Source organism: Carassius carassius, chromosome 19, assembly GCF_963082965.1.
Source record: "Carassius carassius chromosome 19, fCarCar2.1, whole genome shotgun sequence".
Taxonomy (NCBI): Eukaryota; Metazoa; Chordata; class Actinopteri; order Cypriniformes; family Cyprinidae; genus Carassius; species Carassius carassius.
Window position 1 is genome coordinate 23,698,983 of NC_081773.1, and position 20,075 is coordinate 23,719,057.

The following is a 20,075-nucleotide window of genomic DNA, read 5'->3' on the forward strand; positions in this document are numbered from 1 at the left end:
ATTTATAAACTTTTAATTAATTAATTTATAAAACTTTTAATTCAATTAATTTTAATTGTAGCAGGCCTCATGTTTTAAACTTTGGTGTTTACAGATACATGTAGTTTATAGATTTCTGTTGAAAGAATGACTTAGTATGTTGGATAAAAATGACAGTCAATTGTACCATTAAGATATGATGAGAAACACCCTATATATTTATTTATATTTATATTTATATTTTTCCTTTTTTTTTTTTTTAGTTAAAAATCTCTCCACTTCAGTTGCCTCAGGTCACATTCACTTTTTTTTTATTTTTTATGGAAACCATAAAATATGACTGCAATAATAATATTAATAATAGTATAACAATACTAAAATTACAATAACAATCATAATAAAATAATTTTATAATTTTTAGAATACAATTTAAGTATTATGTTTTAAATTAAATTGAAAATCAAAAAGGAAATATTTTACTATAGTTATAACACATTTATTGTCAAACAAAAAAAAAATTACAATTACATTAATAATGTATGGCTTTGCTTATCAACCTTAAACCATTGAGCTTCTGTTCAGGGAAAACTTCAAGCTTCTCTTTTGTTGACAACAAATCTATAAACGATTGATGGTTGGCTTTTATTGGATTCTAAATGCAGGTCACAGGGCCAAAATGTGATATGTTTGTAATTTTTTATTTTTGATCAATTAACTCCATTTACTTTCTTGATACACATTTCTGGCCTTATTGTAAACATCTTTCCTTTCCTATTTTTCCTGATCAATAAAATCCACCAAGTCCCATTCTATCCTTTTTTTCTTGAATATCCTCTAAAATGAATAGTGAATATGTTTTCATGTTGCCTTTAAATCCCCTGCACCCCTAAGTTAAAGTCTACTTCTGCTATGCTACTGCATTTAAATGATCAGTCTTGTTGGCCTACCTGTTCCACTTACCTGTCCATTCTCTTTCTGCCTTGTGTGCTGAATATGAGAACATTAATCACAACAAGGCTGATACTTTGTGGAAAGTTTATTATGAGAATTGACAGAGGCAAAAAATAAATTAAGACTCTGGGGAAAGGGGAAGGAGGTTTGCAGCCAGTCTATTAATAGCAGAATATTTAGCACCTTTGATTTTGTGATCCAGGCAGTGAGGGGTCAAGGGGTGGTTTGTATTTTTGTGTAACTATGATGCCCCCCTACACCCCCACCCCTCACAACCATTCCGTTACGGAGAGGCTTGTCCCGGCATGAACAACACCAAGAAAATTAGCTGGAAAAAATATGAATGGCATCCAAGAATGGACAAAAGAGTCAAGTGGAAAAAAATAGGAAACTTAAATAACAAAATAATTGTTAATGAGTAACATCCCGTGTCCCTTTCATCCATTTCTGAGTTGGTTTGGAAACATTGTGTGGATGTCCTGCCATCATGGAATCTGGAGAAACGCTTCAGTTTCCTCACAACTCCAACTTCTTACACAGACATGATGTGTTTGACGAAAGCTGTTCAGAATGGAGAGATCAAATAAGATTAGAATTACAATAGTATGGCTATAAATTGGTCAATTGTTAAACATTTCATCATAGTTAATAAATGTTCATTGAGATAAAAAATGGATTTTAACTGACCCTCATAGTTCACACAGCCATTTTCATCCTCCTGGCCTTGCATGAGAGCATCGATCTCAATTTCAGTCATTTTCTCACCTGTAGGAAAAGACAGGAAAATAGGTCAGTCAAGTGATTACACAGACTGAAATACTTATGCATGTCAGTAAAAATGCATTTAAACTCTGATATATGTGTATATATTTATTACTGTGATATTTTGAATAGACAAGGCCGTTACTTTGAAATTTTGTAATGAAATAATTTCTAGCATGAAAAAATAAGGTATGTTGAACGATACATTACAAATTGTGAAATAAATCTCCTAATTCTGTCCAAAATGTCTGAAAATTGGTTTGAAATCTATAGAGGTAATTTTGCCAAAATGTATTATGATATTAAAGGTCCTCAACTACACTGAAAAATGGTAACACAAAAATGGTAAAATCTAAATTAACTGGTTTATTCACTGCACATTTATATATATATATATATATATATATATTTATATATATATATATATATATATATATATAAATTAATTTTAATCAGGGTCAAAAAGGATGACAACAACTGAGACATAAATATAATTATAAAGCAGAGACTTTCCTTTCAGATTCAATTCATTCAGTGTTTCTTGGTTAAAATATGGAACTGTTGTGGTAATCCAGTCAGCCTGTTCATTTTAGCCACTTACCCAGTGTTGACAAGACGATACGCAGCTCAGCACCCATTACTGTTCCGTTGCCCTCCTTATCGAATACACGCAGACCCTCAACGTAGTCATCGTATGTTGCCTTGTTTGGGCTGTTGACCACAAACTGCAGCATGGGCAGGAAACCCTCAAAGTCGACTCTCTTGTTTGCCATATCTGTAAACAGGGTCAAAAGTGAGGAGAGAAATCATAGGGGACAGATGTAGTGAAACCATGCACTGCAAGCACCTGTGACCACACCAGCCTTTTACCGATTACAGTTACAGAAATGGGAATCTGAAATATGTCATGGTGAAAGCCCCTGACAGTGCTAATGCTGACTAGAGGTACTTTTGGAGTAGCTAATTAAAATAAAATAAAAAGGAAAACTGAATCCACTTACCATCAGCAGTAGGGTTGCCCAGGATCTTTGTAACCTCTTTGTTGGTTGGGTTCTGTCCCAGTGCACGCATGATATCTGCAATCTGGTTGTAGGCTACTTTGTTGTCACCAACTCTGTCAAAAAGTCCGAAGGCCTCCCTGTAATCTGGAATTGTGGAGAGATTATTTAAGGGGGAATTGTGTCATTTCTGTGCACATTAGTTTCCAACAGGTTCCCTAAACACATCCCTCTCTGCCATTGGTTGATCAAACCAATAATCCCGCCCACAGGTCACACCATTGGTTTATGCAATTATACTGTATTACACAGCACCTGATTTATATTATATTATATTATATTATATTATATTATATTTATGTCAGCTGCTTTCAGTTATTTTAACTGGTCAAAAACAGTCCAAGTTGCTATTACTTATTATTATTTGTCCAGTTACTGCACTTTGCTATTTTTCTATATTTTTTGTATTTTCTATTTTTTAGTTTTGTTTTATATTTTATGCTTTTAATTTTTTATAAAGTTTTAGTAATTTTGATGTGTTTTTGTCATTTGTAGTAGTTATTTTTTTTTTTTTACATTTTTATTATTTTCATTATAAATGTATTATTATCAGTTTATTATTACATCAGGTTTTTAACATATTTGATCATATTTTATTTAATAAGTTATTTTAGTTAATAAATGTTATTACAATTATATTTTTATTGGTTTTAGTTTTAGTTAACTATAATAACCCTGTTGGTGATCAACATATGAATTACTTATAGTTAGGCCTTTTTGAAAATGACCTTTTATGAGGCAATTTGAATGTATAATTTGAATATTAAGTTTGACATTTCTACCCTAACAACATTAAAACCCATTAACTTTCATAATGTTTTTTTTAACTGATTTAATATCAGTTTTCACTTTCAGTTTTCTCTAAATCTTTACATAGAAAGATAAAGTTGTTTGCCATTGGTCAGATTAGTCTCATCTTATAACCATTTAAAAAATACAACAAATGTCTTTTTTTTTTTTTTCATTTATTTATTTTTGTGCATTTGTAGACTGTGTTTTATTTGGATCTCTCAAATGAAAAGGCATTTACAAAATACCAGTTTTCCTTGTTAATCTTAACCTATACATCGTTTTGAAATCTGCAAATTTAAGATGAAAATCAGCAGACTGAATAATAATCAGTGCTCACTTTTTCTATGGACATCTTGGCAAGCTTTCTATTGGCTAACTGGAAGATGATCTGCTGAAAGATTAATAGCTTCATCTGATTTCTGCACAAAGCCAGCTGCCACCAAAGACGTGACAGGGTTGGGGGGAGACATTCAAAGAGTCATCTTGGAATTGATATGCTCTCCCAAGAATATAACTCCCTCCATATAAAGGCAGTACTATGTGAGGCCAGAATGCTGAATGCAGAGTAACTCACACCCAGGCTGCTGAAAGCCCCAATCACTGGGCAACAACCACATTCCTCCACATAAGACGCAGGCCTGGACAGTGGTGCTAATTAACTGTGAAGTTGCATGGAACTGCTTAACCTTTATTCCACAACAGAAGTAAATCCCAGAGCTCTTTGGGAAATTGACACAGGTCACTTACTTCCAACCACTTAAAAGTTTTAAGCATTTGAATTCATATTACTGGTGCGGTGCCATTAACTTCCTGCCTAGAGGCAAATTATAATTAGTTAGGATATTCAATAACTAATTTACTTTTCTGCAGGATTTTCCCCCTATTCTTCATTACTTTAAGCACCGCACCCCATGTAAACTCAATACACGTTTGTAAGCAAGGGTCATGGAACCTATAAAAAAAAATCTCACCTTCCATCTGGTCCTGGTTGAAATCGACCTGCAGGAAAACAGAGGTATTTTTTATTATATCCAAACATTAAAGTCAAACATAATATAATATGCTTAACGGATCAGTGTGTTTATGATATGTGTTTTAACAGCTCTATTTGAATCTGCTTTAAACTATGTAGTGTAGTTATGCAAGACAACGAATATATATTGAGAATGGCAAATATCACTTTTGTAAAATAATAATCAGTTATGCAAATGAATTTTCCACAACATAAAACAGGGAGACTATGTGCATGGCCTGAAGATGCAGAATGATTTTCAGGACCTGAGAAAATCCATCACTAGCAGAGGTATGACAGGTGAGTCATTCACAACCAGCTGCTTTAATAGAAAAGTGAAGAGTGAGAGTCCAAGATCTTAGCATGCTTAATTTAGTCCCTCAGCTGCTTACAGAACAGTAAGGAGCTCCATGTTTGGCCATGTGAACCCACTCCACTTTTGGCTATCTGGACCAATCAGAATAGGGGTGTTATGTTTGATTGTAGTTACTAGAAAATAAAACAAAAAACAGAACTATCCGTGATGCTGAATCGTCCGCCAATAATATATATTTTCTCCAGTCATCAGGCCCAGAACAACCTTAGGCAACTGCTTATAATGATTTAACCCAATAACTGATATAATATGCTTAACAGATAATTAGGTTTTGTACAATTCAGATATATGGCTCAAACTTTTGTGACAGCTCCATTTGAATCTGCATTAAACACACCGTGTCCTTATGTAAAACACATTATGAAAGCAATTAGCCTATAAAGTGTGACGAAACCTTAATTCAGACATTTTCATAAGCAATAAGATTCGGGAGGCTTTAGAATACAAATATAATGGACTTTTTCCTTCATTAAATGCAAATTAATGTAGGCTACCTAACAAGTAAATAATAACAGAACATTATTTTGGTAGAGCTGGAATCATGTGTTTACCAATCAGCATTTAGGACCTGAACTATCAAAAAAAAAAGTTAATTGTCTAAGTGACTATGTAAGTAAGTAAGTAAATAAATAAATAAATTCACTTCAAAGTCTGAGGGAAAAATTGAGTGAGCTTTCACTGCACATCTATCTGGTTGATGTCATGTCGTTACCTTCACACCGGACAGATCTACTCCTGCGGGTTTAGGTGGGGCCTCGGGTTCGGGCGCAGGAGCGGGGGCAGGTGCAGGCTCTGCTTTCTTGGCAGGCTCAGGCTTCTTAGCGTCCTTCTTTGGTGCCATTTTTTAGTCTACTTGTCCGCCGGGAGGGAAGTCAACACAGGGAGTGGACCACAGCTTGGAGGATACTCAGCATTCTCAAAGTATGTATAGATGGTTATATACACGTATAATTTACTTCAGAGTTGATGTCAGACTGATAAGAGCGCGGATTGGGTCGCTGGTCTCAGAGGGGAGGGGTCAAGCGCGCCAAATGGAGAAGGAGGCGAAGCGAAGGGAAAGCCAAGGGTCGTAAATTTCATTTCGACGTCAGGGGGACACTACAACCCCGGAATTTTCTTTAAGGTATTGATTGTAATGTTGATAATTTACGTGCGCAGTCGAGATGTAACGCGGGCGCCATGTCCTCGGAGGTTAATGTGACTCTTTAGACGAGGTGAAAGTAGTTTTTTCGCTGTATACAGTTTTTTTCGCATCATCATCATCAGGCGGAAGCTTGACTAAACAAACAGAAATGTATCTTTCAAAAAAGGTTAATTTCCTGCTCTCTCTCTCTCTCTCTCTCTCTCTCTCTCTCTCTCTCTATATATATGTATGTATGTATGTATGTATGTATGTATGTATGTATGTGTGTGCATTAAGCAGAAATCACTTTCAGTATATAAAGTATTTTTATTACATTTAACTATTATATAAATTATTATTCCTGGTCAGGTTGAATCACTCATAATAAAATAGTTTTTTTATTTTATTTAGCGAGTTGGGTTAGCTGTTACCACATGAAGCCTTTTTAAGGTTATTTGACAAAAACATTTGTAGCTAGTGTAGCTTGAGTCACTGTCTACAACCAAGATTAATAATGGCAACATGCTTACAATAATGTTTGAAAAAATGGAAATGTTCCTGTGGCTCAGTGGTAGAGCATTGCATTAGCAGCGCTAAAGGTTGTGGGTTCGATTTCCAGGGAACAAATGATAGGTAAAAAAATGTTAGCCTGAATGCACTGTAAGTCGCTTTGGATTAAAGCATCTGCTATATGAATACATTTTACATTTAAATGCCAGCAGCTGATGGCTGTAATTACCAGGACCCATGGCAAGAATGTGACCACTTTCCTCAAAATAAATGAGTCTCATAGTGTTTTTACGTCAGTGAAAGCATTTTGACAAAAACCGAACAAGGACGTTGTCTGCAAAGCTTCAATGCTCAACTAAATAAATCATCTAAATGTACAACCTTGCTGAGAGTGAATGAAAGGTGGCTACTTTGCAGAAGCAAAATAGGAGACAATTAAAAAATATATATAAACTACACTGGATAAGTTTAAATTTCTTTTGATTTTTGGTTGCTACATATACTTCCATTTTTTGGGATAATATTGTTCTATTATATCATGTATATTTTGTAAAAATTTTCACTGCTTTGTGTGGTATTTTTGTTCCATTTTCCACTCTTATTATGGAAAATGGTTAAAAACTAAATAAGTAGACCTAGGTCTAAACTTTAACTGGTGATGTAAATCTATTGCATGGCTTTGTTCAGATCACATTTCAATCTATAATGTTTGAAACGACTATAATTAAAATATTTAAAAAAATACATTTAAGGTAAAAATTAAAATAAAATGGAAAATAAAAAAATCTCATGCACAGAATGCAAACTGTGTTTCAACAGACTTCTATGTTCTCAAAGCCCAGGGTTTTTCTTTCTCAGTTATGAGTCGTCTGAGCAGAGAAAGATGTTTGTGAAATAGTGGAACTCTTCCAGTATCCAAAATCATCAGTGTCTGTCATCATGTTATACATGGAAGAGTGTGATCAAAGTGCAGACAGTTTGAGAAATGATACAGAGAGCCAGAGAGAAATCAAACTGTGAAGTGAATGAAAGCTGATAGTGACAATGAGTGAGTAAATGTCTTTGTTCATCTCAGCCTGGACTCTTGGGAAAGGGAGTTAGTGGAGTCTGGAAGTCTTAAGGAGGCCTCAGCTGCTGATGCCCATTACCCCTCAGAGTGCACAGAGTGAGTTTTATCCCCTCTCTCCTGTCTAAATATGTCTTGCAGGACCTTTTCCCCACCCCCAGAGGGGGGCCAGTAATGCAGAGACTGGAGATATTCATTCACCCTTCTCGACCCCCTGCTTTCCCTTTGGACCCGCTTTCTCTGACCCTCTTTCAGTTGTAGTCCCTCATCTGTCATCAGGGTTCACTCCTGCCATCTAGAAGCACCTTCTATAAAACCTGCCCCCATCTACCTGCCCACCAGAAACAACAACCCCCTCTCCCTCTTAATGATTTTAGCACCTAATTCACTTTTAGCCTCCTTTTATTATTATTTGGTATTTGGTTATTTGGTATGGTTGTTGGGATGGGGAGGAGTCAATAAGTTTGATAGAAGGAAGACGCAAGACGTCCCAAGATAACTTCTCTAGTATGCATTAGGTTTGGCATACCATACATTTTTGGCCTTATTACAAACCTGTATGATTTACTTTCTTCTGTGAAACACTAAAGAAGACATTTTGAACACTTTAAGTTCCTCTTTACTTCAACTGCTTTGTTACCAACAAAATCTTTTTTTTCAAAATCATTTGTACAGTCAAAAATATGGTGAAAGTCTGTGGGGACTGAAACTCTAACTTACTTGGTGACCAAAAAAAAAGACGAAAGAAACTCATACAGGTTTGGAATAACATGAGGCTGAGTAAATTATAACATAATATTCATTATGGGGAGGACTATCACTTTAATGTTTAAATGTATGAACTGAAGCATAGTAAAATGAAACAACATACTGTAAACCAATAGTATAAACACCTGTGCCTGTTTTACGTCATTCAATCGTATGTTTTCAGTGAGGATGAATCATGTGATCTGCAAAAGAATATCCTGTTTTCCACTGCAACCCAAGATAGAACTCTCCAAACATCTGTGAAGCTTCAATATTAAGCCCCTTCATCATAAACATGCTACTCCAACTCAGATATGAAAACATCCCCCCCTTCTGACTCTCCTCAAACTTCACAAGCTATGCTAATGAGGTAAGCGAGCTTACGCCCATCCTACAGTTAAAAGCCTGCAGGTTGTCATGTAAAAGTGACGCACATCTCCGGATTAATTTAGTATATTTTCTGGAGCGCAACAGGGAAGATGTGCCAACCATGAGGGAGAAGACAGGCAATCCAAGGAGAGGTGAAAAGGTCTTACGGTGAAACACTCCTCCAGGAAATTACCATGTTTTTTTCTTCGATAACATATGTTTTCTAGCTGATAAACAACATGCTGCTTATTTTGTTTGGAAACATTTTGGTGGGGTAAATTTTTAACCCTGTCTTAAGTTTAAGTTGTAACTATGACTAAAATGACTCATAAAGTGAAAGTGATTAGTACAGTGTGTCTTTCCTGTGTCTAAATATATTGAAAAACTATTTGAGGCATTAGTCATTGGTCTCTTATAACATTAAGAGACATAGATATGGGTCACTTTTTTCAAGAACAGCTCCTCTAGCTGTTTTTAACTAATGTGTTTCTTCTCCCAGGCTCATAGATACAGCATATGTTTCAGAGACATTGTGTAATAGAATTTATGTGCAATATCTAAATGCAATATTTAAACTAAAAAACCTCATTAAAATGATAAATTATTAAAATGATAGACCTCATTCGTACAAATTCATACGATTTGTGCTAAATCGCACGTATTTTACGAGTTGCACAATTTGTATGAATTTGTACGAATTACCTACACCTAACCCCGCCCCTAAATCTACCTGTCACTCGGGTTTAGAAAAATCATACGACCTCACTCGTAAAATATGTACAAATTGGTCGTGAGAGTGTTGGAAGTACATCTGAATTGGGGCCTTTAATACTCCCCTGAAAAGCACTCCTGCCCCTCGTATGACTCATTTGGGTATCCAAGTATCCATTTGTGGACATTTTCTCAAATCCTGCATATAAAATAGTGTGAAAACAGTATTTACCTCATTATATGACTCCAAAATTAAAGAGATCTTAAAGGACAAACTGCATTCTGGTGAAGGAAACGTGGTGCTGCTGTCTTAAGAATAGAGCGGGAAGTGAGTGCTGTTATTTTCAGATAACCTCCAGGCAGAGTAACAGAAGCATTCTGACTTGGAGGTCACAGATTCTGCATAGTTCAGACCTCAGTGATTCTGATGTGAGCCCCCCATAACTAACAGTGCCACTCCTGGACTCCTTACTAATTCCATAAGGAATGGGTTTGTAATTTAGCCCCTGGACAGATGGGCCCTATTTATAGCCCTTTCTGAAGAGGTGCAAAGTTTTCTTGGGATCTCTCTGAGGGTGGGCCACAACTCCTTAAGGGGGTTGATTCAGCGTCACCTGCCTATCCCTTAAAGCCATCTCAGACAGATTATAAAGGGTACAGCTAAACAAAGCACACACAGCTCTGGAAAGTGGCTGTAACCCCCAGTGAGGGTGGTGTCCAAGCAGCCCGTTCTGTAAAAGAATACCTATTACAGTTCCTTGGAATTACTGAAGTCACAAGCACATGAGCGTCATTAAAGAGGCCTGCCCATCACTCCTGGTTCAAGTGTTGAGATGGAATTAAATACAAAGTGATCATTTGCATATTCTGGAGGCTGCTAGAATGTTCTTGTGCAGCTATATATCCTGAGATGCACATAAACTCTTCAGCATGTACTCTTCAACAATGACCCCAAACTCATCCATAAATCTAAATAATAAATAAATGCAAACGACAAACTATTCATGTATTTATTATTTATTTATAAGAGTTCCTGAAATCTTCAAAGGCATTATTAATTTAAAATTCAATTTCAATATTGAAAAATGGTAATTTGTTTCTTTTTGTCATCCAAAGAAGAGAGGCATGCCTAATGAGCATTTACATAGAGACCAACATGGCCTTGATTATTTTCAGACCCTTGTATATGGTTGGGGATCTTTGAAAACAGCAAATGGGATCCCAGCCAAAATCCAGAAGGAGAAACACCGTATTTGTTAAGACGCCAATAGAGTGTGAGGATCCAGAGCTGAGCTGTATTAGAAAGCTATGCATTTCTGAAGCACCCCCATACCCTCTAATCACTTATCAATTTCTGTCTTATAATATCACCAGGCTCTTAGAATAGAAAAGGAGCACAGAAATATTGCAGACAGGGATGTTCTCTCCATTCAGCTTCTCGTGTACTGTAGACACAGGGATCATTTTGCAGGATAATTAGTTAATGTAAACATGATAATTTGATCCCATAACATATGGCTATTTAAGATACATAACACTGATACTGAAGCACAATGCGGAATTAATGAACTGCGCTTTATGACTTCAAAGTATCTTTACATATTTAAATTACGAGGAACTTAATTATAATACCATTTTCTTTATCTTGAGGGTTTTTACTGGCTCAGTTTAATCGTCACATTAGATTTGTCTCACGGAATATCAACAGAAGATGAGTTTTCATAGGATGACAACTAGAGGGCAGTAAACAGCATAAAACAATAGATCAGAGTTTGGCTTGTTATTTTCTACTGCGAAGCCCCTGCTGGTAGAAGCTGTTACTATAACATTATGTTGGCAAAAAGCATATTTCTTCACTGACAAGTGTTATTTTAGTACAATTGAAAATAGTATTATTTTATATATTTTTCTAAATATTTTGAATCAGTTTTTTTAGGTAACACTTTATTTTAATGTGTCCTACAATTAATGTGTTACACGTTACATGTACTTACTATTATAGTAAAAAAAATATATATATATATATGCATAATTACATGCACATAACCCTAAATCAAACCCTAATCCTAACCCTAACCATATAGTAAGTACATGTAGTTGATTAATATAACTTAGTATTTAACTGTATGATTACACTGTTACAAGGACACCTTAAAGTAAAGTGTGGCTGTTTTATTTTTATTTATTTATTTATTTATTTATTTATTCATTTAAATTTTAGTGAAAGTTTTAGTAATTTGTTGTAGTTTTAGTAAATTATATCAATTTTTGTCATTTGTTTTATTTATTTATTTTAAATATTTTTTTATTATAGTATATATATATATATATACATATATATATATATATATATATATACATATATATATATATATATATATATACATATATATATATATATATATATATACATATATATATATATATATATATATATATATATATATATATATATATATATATATATATATATATATATATATATATATAATTTTTTTTCTGTATTTTTGATCAAATAAATGCAGGCTTGATGAGCAGAAGAAACTTCTTTCAAAAACATTAAAAATAGTAATGTTTCCAAACTTTTGGTCTGTACTGTATTTATATATATATAGCTGAAAAAATCACATGTTTTATTTTAATTCAGTTAATATTTTACTTACATTTTTTTAAGGTTTTTGTTTTAATGTGGTTTACTATAATGACCATGCCATTAATGCTATTAAAAAAGTAGCTTATTTTATAAGTAACATATAAAATGCAAATATTTCAATATATTATGTTTCCATATATTATTAGCATTTATTATTCCATATACTTTTATTACAATTTCCCATTTATACCCTAAAATACATGCCCATCCAAAACACATAAAGTAAATGTTATATAACACATACCTCTAAATATTGGCCACAACAATTACACAAATATACAAACTCAACCAGAACTTAACACAGATAGTATTTTTGCAAAATGTGAACATGTGATTGAGAGGCCCTCTTTTGGACTTGAGTATAGTAAGCAAATCACCTATACACATAAATTATTTTGTATATAATAATATTCAGAATATAACAATATAATAAATTGTTGAAGTTTTGTAGGCTAATTTTAAAGAGTTTACAAATGTGCATGAATTACATACATATACTATAACATAACTAATAAAAACTTTTGTAGGATCAGTTACATGATTTTAATATGGGGTGTGCTACACTCACATATTCTACCATGGTCTAGTTTGTGGTCAGGTAATCACTGCTTACAACCTATGACCTCCACATGTTAGCTCAGGGGTCATTTAATTCACACAGAGTTGATGTATATTGTTCCTGTCTGAGGTCTGTATCTTTGCTGAATGGTGCCACACATTATGTGTGGTTCTGACAGACTGCTGAATCCACCAGAGTGGCGGCCTTGGCACTGAGCCCTCCCAGCATGCTCAGCAAAAGTCCTGCACTAGCATTAATCCCCTGATAGGGGCTCCTGCTATTGTCAGAAAGAGAGGAAAAGAGCAGGGATTTGCTCACTGTCGCACACTGTGGATCTGAGTTGCAAATGTGAATGAATGGTTTGGGAGTACTGTAGTTTCATCAGAAATCTGTGTTCATCTCCTTTAGTAGGCTTATTACAGCATTCTTTTAAACATCCTAAATATAAGAACATATGACATTTACTTTAGCCTGTGATTTGCACAAGCACTTAAACTGATGGAAGGTTTTTATGTTAAAAACATGTAAATGTCATATTCATACACTCTTAAAAATAAAGATGCTTTACAATGCTTTTTTTTTTTTTTAAATGGTTCCATCAAGAACCTTTAACATTTGAAGAACCTTTTTGTTTCACAAAAGGTTCTTTGTGGCGAAAGAAGGTTTTTCAGATTATAAATAGGTAAGAAAGAGATGATTCTTTAACCTTTGACTGAATGGTTCTTTGTGGAACCAAAAATGGTTCTTCTATGGCATCGCTGTGAAGAACCTTTTAAGCACCTTTATTTCACTGAGTGTAATTCAGTGAAGATGCATTTATTGGCTGGGTCATTGCTTTAGACTTATGATGTGATGTTGCCATATTACATACCCTTTTCCTTTATACTTCTCTCTGTGGATAAATACAACTTATTGCATTAATGAAATGTTTCAAAGTTGTACAATGACACAACAAATGATTGAAGTGATAGTGAAATTGCACTTTAAAACAAAATGTATTTTATAATTACAATTACATTACTATTATTGTATTATTACTATTAGGCTACAATTTTTGGTAATAGCTCCTCATTTGGGAGTCACACTCATGGACTTTGTGGTCAAAAGTGACCGGACACCTGAAATGTACCTTTTTTTTTCTTTAGTAAAATCAATCTAATATATTTTTGTTCAATAATATTTTTATTTTGTATTTTGAGATCATTTTGTTGCACTAATTAATATTTATGCAATATTATGATCGATTTTTTTTCCTATTGAAAATAGTATTTGTTTTTCTAATTTGTAAAAACTATTTTTCAATCAATGCAGTATTTCAGATCAAAATAGAGACTAATCCTTCAAAATCCACAATTTGAAAGGCAGAATAACACCTCCTGATTTAAGTAAAAAAAAAAAAACTGTAATGCAACCACTAAATTCCTAAATAGGACTCTATAGAGAGGCTTGTGAATTCCGTAGTTGTTTTTATACATAATTATTCACATTTATTAGGTTGTGGGTTTGAATGTATATTAAAGTATTCTTAAAGACTACTTTTTGTCAAAGTTTTTTTGTTTTAAATGTTGATTTGAAGTGTAGGTTTTTGCATTATTATTACTACATTCCAACATGAATACAGAAAGCATTTTAAACTAAAATTAATAGTTATGTTTTATCAGAGCTTAATCCTTCTGGGTCTGATCTGATTTTAACCTCTTATTTCAGTCTTCTGACTCTTTTGGCTGTATGGTTATAGCCATACCAATCCATTTGAGTATTTATAATTCTGTATGTGTGTTTCTCTGGGTGTGTTTAAGTAAGTGTGTGTGAGTAGATGTATCTGTTTTACACTCTTGAGGTTTTGGAGTTTAACCCTTTGCTTGTGGTCCATTTTTACTGCATTGTAGCTATAGATTTTAGTGTTACAGTCACACAAGTTCAGGTGTGTGCGTGTACAAGTGTGTGTTCAGCCATGTGTGAGTTGGTGTGTTGATTTTACCATCTAGATGTTTTTAAGTTTCATCCCTTCGATGCTGTGCAATTTAATTTCCTATCATTTCCCATTAAATTAATATGGTTAGTAATTTTTGATCAATACCATCTGTGTGACTATTTTTTTATGACCACTTAGCTTTATCGAATCATGCCCTCAATTTTTATTTGTTTATTTATTTATTTTTAAGATTTTTGTGTGTTCACATACTAAGTGCCATAAAAGTCACCAAGTTTCGTACCATTCTGGTGAAGCTATGAAAAAAAAAAAAAAAATATGTAAAATTCTCTGGTCAGAAGTGACTGAAGACCACACAAGGGTTAATAGATGTTATTATCAAATAAACTTACTATAAATGATGCCATGCAGCTACCATAATAAAACTTATTCAGTGATATTAATCATTATTATTTTTGTATTTACTATTACAGTATTTATTAATATTTTGAATTAGCTTTAATTTTTATATTTTCAGTTTTCCTTTTAGTTTTATTGATTTGTTATGTTTGTTACTTCTATTAGATGAGTATGATTTTTTTTTGTTTTTATAAATATTAGTATTTAAATTTTCAGTTAAGCAAAATAGATAGTTTGAAAGGTTTTCGTTTTAGTTTCAAGTTTTCATCGAATATATCTTAAAAGTAGAGATGTGTATTATTTAATATTTTTTTATATGGAGGCCTAAACATGATTTACAGATTTAAAACGCTGATTATCGTCTTCAGCCATCGAAGTCAAACTGGCCAATCAGAGCACAGCGCGTTGATTAAGCGATGAGACACTCTCTCGCGCTCCAGAGCTGGTTTACAACTTCACTCACAGCGGCAGCAGGTGAGCAGAGCGCGCTGCATTCAACGGTGAATGGAAATATACCTTTTCAAAGTTGATATTCACAGGCATTTTGACAATAGCGCATATTAATAAGGAGAAAAGAAAACTTCTGGACAGAATATGTCAAAAATCTTAACAGTCTGTGGAGTTGCCAGATCTTTGAAGCTGGGATGGCGCAACTGGAGAACATCGACAAGATTGCTCAGCATTAAGGTGTGTTAACTGAGTTAATTGGTTGAGTGATACGAGGTAAACTAAGCTTTGTGGAAAAACTGACAGTCAGAAATGCGGGAAATCTGCCTTACATTTGCTTGTTGTGTATCATGAATCCACACTTTCTTTGCTTTAAATACAGTCTGCATTCCAGGCTCAGACTGCGCACTTGGTGCTTGAAGATGGTACAAAGATGAAAGGCTACTCATTCGGCCATGATCAGTCTGCAGCTGGAGAGCTGGTCTTCAACACTGGACTAGTTGGGTAAGAAGGGACCGTCTCTTGATATGGTCATAGTGTTTTGGCAAAATAAATAACTTCCCTGATGTCAAATCACTGGCAACAATAATCTAAAAACATTTTAAGCTGTAACTCCTCCTAAATCTTTCAAGACTTTCAGCCTGACATCGGGCTACCAGCCATCCAGAACCCTCTTGCAGCCACATAGTTTTCAAACTTAAAATCTCTTCCCAAAAGTCTTAGCTTCATAACACCTAAATGCTTCATTTATTTGGTTTGTCAAGTCATTATTTCCAGTTTCCTTTTGTAGTTTTGAGATGATCATTTTAGCTTTTAATACAAAAAGTATGGTCTTAAAGTTTGTGTATGATATCCAGCTATCCTGAGGCTCTGACAGACCCCAGTTACAGAGGGCAGATCCTGACCCTCACCTACCCCATTGTTGGAAACTACGGTGTTCCCAATACACAGCAACTGGATGAGCTGGGATTGAAGAAAAATGTGGAGTCAGATCGCATTCAGGTACTAGCAATGAAAAGATAAATTGTAATTGTAGATTAACCCTCTGGAGTCTAAGGGTATTTTTGGGGCCTGGAGAAGTTTTGTCATGCCTTGACATTTGTGCTTTTTTCAGTTTCTTATAAATATCTAAATGGGTAAAGACTAATCTCACTGTAATCAGCACAAACTGGGCTGTAATAATATGTGAAATGCATGTATGTACATGATTGTGTTTCTGAGAAAAAAAATATTATGCGTGGTTAGTGAAAAACTAAAAATGTTAAAACGCTTGAATAAGGCAATAAAACACATAAAGAACAATGGTTCCCGGGATTTTTGAGAACTGGAGCTTGTAGCCTAGAATTTTTCTTTCTAAATGATGTGAAAATCATCTTGTTTACTCACTCACAGAAAACAATATATTGATTTAAATTTTCTAAGACACTTTTTGTTGGTAAAAGTCATATGCGAGTAGGCGTCAACTACCATGAATATCATTGTGATTTACACCTGAGAAGACAAAGGGCCGCATAATGAGCTGCATAATGAGCCATTCAGTCATCTGTGCCACTGTGAGTGAGGAGTTACAAGAGAGAATGTGAGAACAAAATAAATGTATATCATTTTATGTTTGTAGTTTATTAAGAATATATTTAATTATCCCACAACATAATTTAATATCCACTTGGGGGAGCAGTTAAACAGTTTATTAGAAACAATCAAAGCTGACTTTCAAACAAATTGTTTGGCATGCTTACTCCAGCCACACAATCCTTCAGAAATCCTTTTAACAATCTTATTTTCTACAAAAAAAAAAAAAACGTTTGTTGTTATTATTATCATCATTATTATTAATGTTGAAAAGAGCTGAGAATATTTTTGTATTTTGTAATACTTTATCACAGGTTTGTATTTTTGATTACATAATTTTAGCCTTTGCGACTTTTAGACTTCTTTTAAAAATTTAATGAAAAATATTAGTGTATATTCAACCAAAGACCATAGAATAAAATTACTTTGATTCAACCCTTATCTTTCTATATATTTTGTTGCTGCAAGGTGTCAGGACTGCTGGTTCAGGACTACAGTTCTGAGTACAGTCACTGGAACTCTGTCAAATCACTGGCACAGTGGCTTCAAGAGGAAAAGGTGGGTTTCCATATATTCTAATTTCGACTCACTTCCACAGTAAGTATTTAAAGCATATATTTTCCCTGTGCTTGCAGGTGCCAGCTCTTTTTGGAATAGATACCAGGATGCTAACAAAGATCATTAGAGACAAGGTCAGGATACTACTTTGAAATATGCAGTTTGTCCAGAATGATGCTTTAAATGCATTCTGAAGGTTCCTATTGTTTTTCTTCTAATAAGGGTACCGTTTTGGGGAAGATTGAATTTGATGGTCAGCCGGTGGAGATCACAGACCCAAACCAGAGAAATCTCGTTGCTGAGGTCTCAACCAAGGTAACCAGCATGCTTGGTCAATTTGCTGTGCATTACATTTTCAGTGAGTGTTCACCATGGCTTTTCTTGCTTTAAGGATATTCAAGTGTTTGGGAAAGGCAATCCTGTCAAAGTGGTTGCTGTTGATTGTGGAATCAAGCACAACATTATAAGACTACTTGTCAAGGTAAGGAATTGTGGTCTCCTGCTAGAAAGAGGTGGAAGCAACAGGCAATATTTCAAGACTTTTCATTTTTATATCCTAGCGTGGAGCAGAAGTCCATTTAGTGCCATGGGACCAAGACCTGATGAGTCTGGAATATGACGGTCTCTTCATCTCCAACGGCCCAGGAGATCCTTCACTGGCAAAGACCCTGATTCAAAATGTTCGCCAGGTACAGAATGAAAGATAGCATTGTTTTTATGTTGACCAATTCATCTGTGCATGTAATTTAAAAATAAAATAAAACATCTTTCATCTGAAAATGACAGTTACTGCTGACATCAGTTAAGTCATACTGGCAACCAATAGTCCATTTTTTTATGTCATATTACAGAAGTAAAGTGGGTTGTGATTGTGAACAACAGCTCACACTGAATATTATTTAAATTGAAAAACAAATGAAAAAAGATTAAATTCAGCCGCACTAACTAATATGGATATTTGAAAAAAAAAAAACATTGTCACACTAATGTATGTTTATCTTTCATCCTGCCGTCATAATAACCATCAGGTGCTGGAAAGTGACTGTCCTCAGCCAGTGTTTGGTATTTGTATGGGGAATCAAATCACAGCTCTTGCAGCTGGTGCACAGTCTTATAAACTACCAATGGGAAACAGGTACAAATTATTATACAACATATTTTATGGTAAATACACCATAATTTACTGATTATATGTCAAATTTGTGGGTTTGGGAATGAAATACAATGAAAAATGATTCTGACAGAACTTTTGTCATTTATGTCCTTAGACTAATAAAAAATGTGTTCTCATTTTGTACAGGGGGCAAAACCAGCCAGTTGTGAACGTGATGACGGGCCAAGCTTTCATCACAGCTCAGAATCATGGGTATGGCATAGACAGCGAGTCCCTTCCTCCAGGCTGGAGTCCTCTCTTCATCAATGCAAATGATGGAACCAATGAGGTCTGGATGTCATTTTTTTTAACCACCCTTATGTCATTCTAAACCTGTATGACTTTCTCACTTCCATGGAATATGGGTGAAAATGTAGATTTTTGGGTTGGCTTTTTTTTAATATAATGTCAGTAAAGTGACAGTGAAAGAAAGTGAAGTGACATTCAGCCAAGTATGGTGACCCATACTCAGAATTTATGCTCTGCATTTAACCCATCCAAAGTGCACACACACAGAGCAGTGAACACACACACGTAGTAGTGGACAGCCATTTATGCTGCAGCACCCGGGGAGCAGTTGGGGGTTCAGTGCCTTGCTCAAGGGCAACCAAGTCATGGTATTGAAGGTGGAGATAGAACTGTACATGCACTCCCCCCACCTACAATTCCTGCCGGCCCAAGATTCGAACTCACAACCTTTCAATTGCAAGTCCGACTCTCTAACCATTAGGCCACGACTTCCCAGAGGGGACTCTGTCTGTCAGGCTCCAAAAAACTACTTACTTCTCATAAGTAATGAAACGTTTTTCATTGTTGAGTGAACTTTTGCTTGAACTGTGACTGCCTGGTGAAAAATTAATTTCAAGAGCTAGGAAGGATTTTTAGTAATGCATTTTGCTGCTAAAGTAACATGCCCCTAACAAACCTTTATGTGTGCAAAAAGCTTTGTTTTATTTTTAGTGGAATCTGTTTTCTTTTTCAGGGCATTATGCATAATACCAAGCCAGTGTTCACAGCTCAGTTCCACCCCGAGGCCAAAGGAGGACCCACAGACACAGAGGTACTGCAGCACTGTCAGAGGATCGTGAAGAGTCTGATCTTTTGTTTTTCATGGCTGAATGTTCTCTCTTGATCATGTTGTGTTGAATCCTCTGTAGGTTATTTCTGGTTATTTCATTAATAAAAACCAACCAGTGTACTTGAGCACTTTCTTCAATTATCTTTCATAGTTCCTGTTTGATGCTTTCATCTCTCTGATAAGTAATGGGAAGGAGGGGAGCATTGCATCTGTGATGCCAAAGAAACCTGCTGTTCCTCAGAGAATCCAGGTGGGGGAGACATACTA

General features: G+C 34.7%; 2 protein-coding genes and 1 long non-coding RNA gene across 6 annotated transcripts in view; 2 read left to right on the forward strand and 1 right to left on the reverse strand.

Annotated features, from left to right (window-relative positions):
• Window positions 1-1,000: 1,000 nt before the first annotated feature.
• LOC132095428 (myosin, light chain 1, alkali; skeletal, fast) lies at window positions 1,001-5,850 on the reverse strand. The gene is made up of 6 exons (XM_059500415.1): window positions 5,643-5,850; window positions 4,514-4,541; window positions 2,694-2,837; window positions 2,294-2,467; window positions 1,618-1,695; window positions 1,001-1,491 (listed from the first exon to the last, which is right to left on the reverse strand). Exons 1-6 carry the CDS (start codon window positions 5,769-5,771, stop codon window positions 1,463-1,465), a joined length of 582 nt encoding a protein of 193 aa, XP_059356398.1. The 5' UTR covers window positions 5,772-5,850; the 3' UTR covers window positions 1,001-1,462.
• Window positions 4,700-9,094, forward strand: LOC132095429 (uncharacterized). Of its 2 annotated transcripts, none has more exons than XR_009422444.1 (3): window positions 4,700-4,854; window positions 8,561-8,746; window positions 8,829-9,094. It is a non-coding gene; the product is annotated as an uncharacterized LOC132095429 (long non-coding RNA). The 2 variants fall into 2 exon arrangements; XR_009422445.1 differs by lacking the exon at window positions 4,700-4,854 and adding an exon at window positions 5,741-5,851.
• A 6,364-nt stretch (window positions 9,095-15,458) lies between these two features.
• The window catches only part of cps1 (carbamoyl-phosphate synthase 1, mitochondrial), a 38,479-nt gene continuing 33,862 nt past the window's right edge, over window positions 15,459-20,075 (forward strand). For 2 of the 3 annotated variants that reach the window (XM_059500416.1, XM_059500418.1), the window contains exons 1-12: window positions 15,459-15,687; window positions 15,830-15,951; window positions 16,305-16,449; window positions 17,488-17,577; window positions 17,655-17,711; window positions 17,800-17,892; window positions 17,969-18,058; window positions 18,138-18,266; window positions 18,606-18,712; window positions 18,878-19,019; window positions 19,713-19,790; window positions 19,960-20,058. In XM_059500416.1, the coding sequence (XP_059356399.1) occupies window positions 15,595-15,687; window positions 15,830-15,951; window positions 16,305-16,449; window positions 17,488-17,577; window positions 17,655-17,711; window positions 17,800-17,892; window positions 17,969-18,058; window positions 18,138-18,266; window positions 18,606-18,712; window positions 18,878-19,019; window positions 19,713-19,790; window positions 19,960-20,058 (1,245 nt within the window). In that variant the 5' untranslated portion in view covers window positions 15,459-15,594. The remainder of the gene's footprint in view (window positions 15,688-15,829; window positions 15,952-16,304; window positions 16,450-17,487; window positions 17,578-17,654; window positions 17,712-17,799; window positions 17,893-17,968; window positions 18,059-18,137; window positions 18,267-18,605; window positions 18,713-18,877; window positions 19,020-19,712; window positions 19,791-19,959; window positions 20,059-20,075) is intronic. The other variant, XM_059500417.1, reaches the window with a different exon arrangement.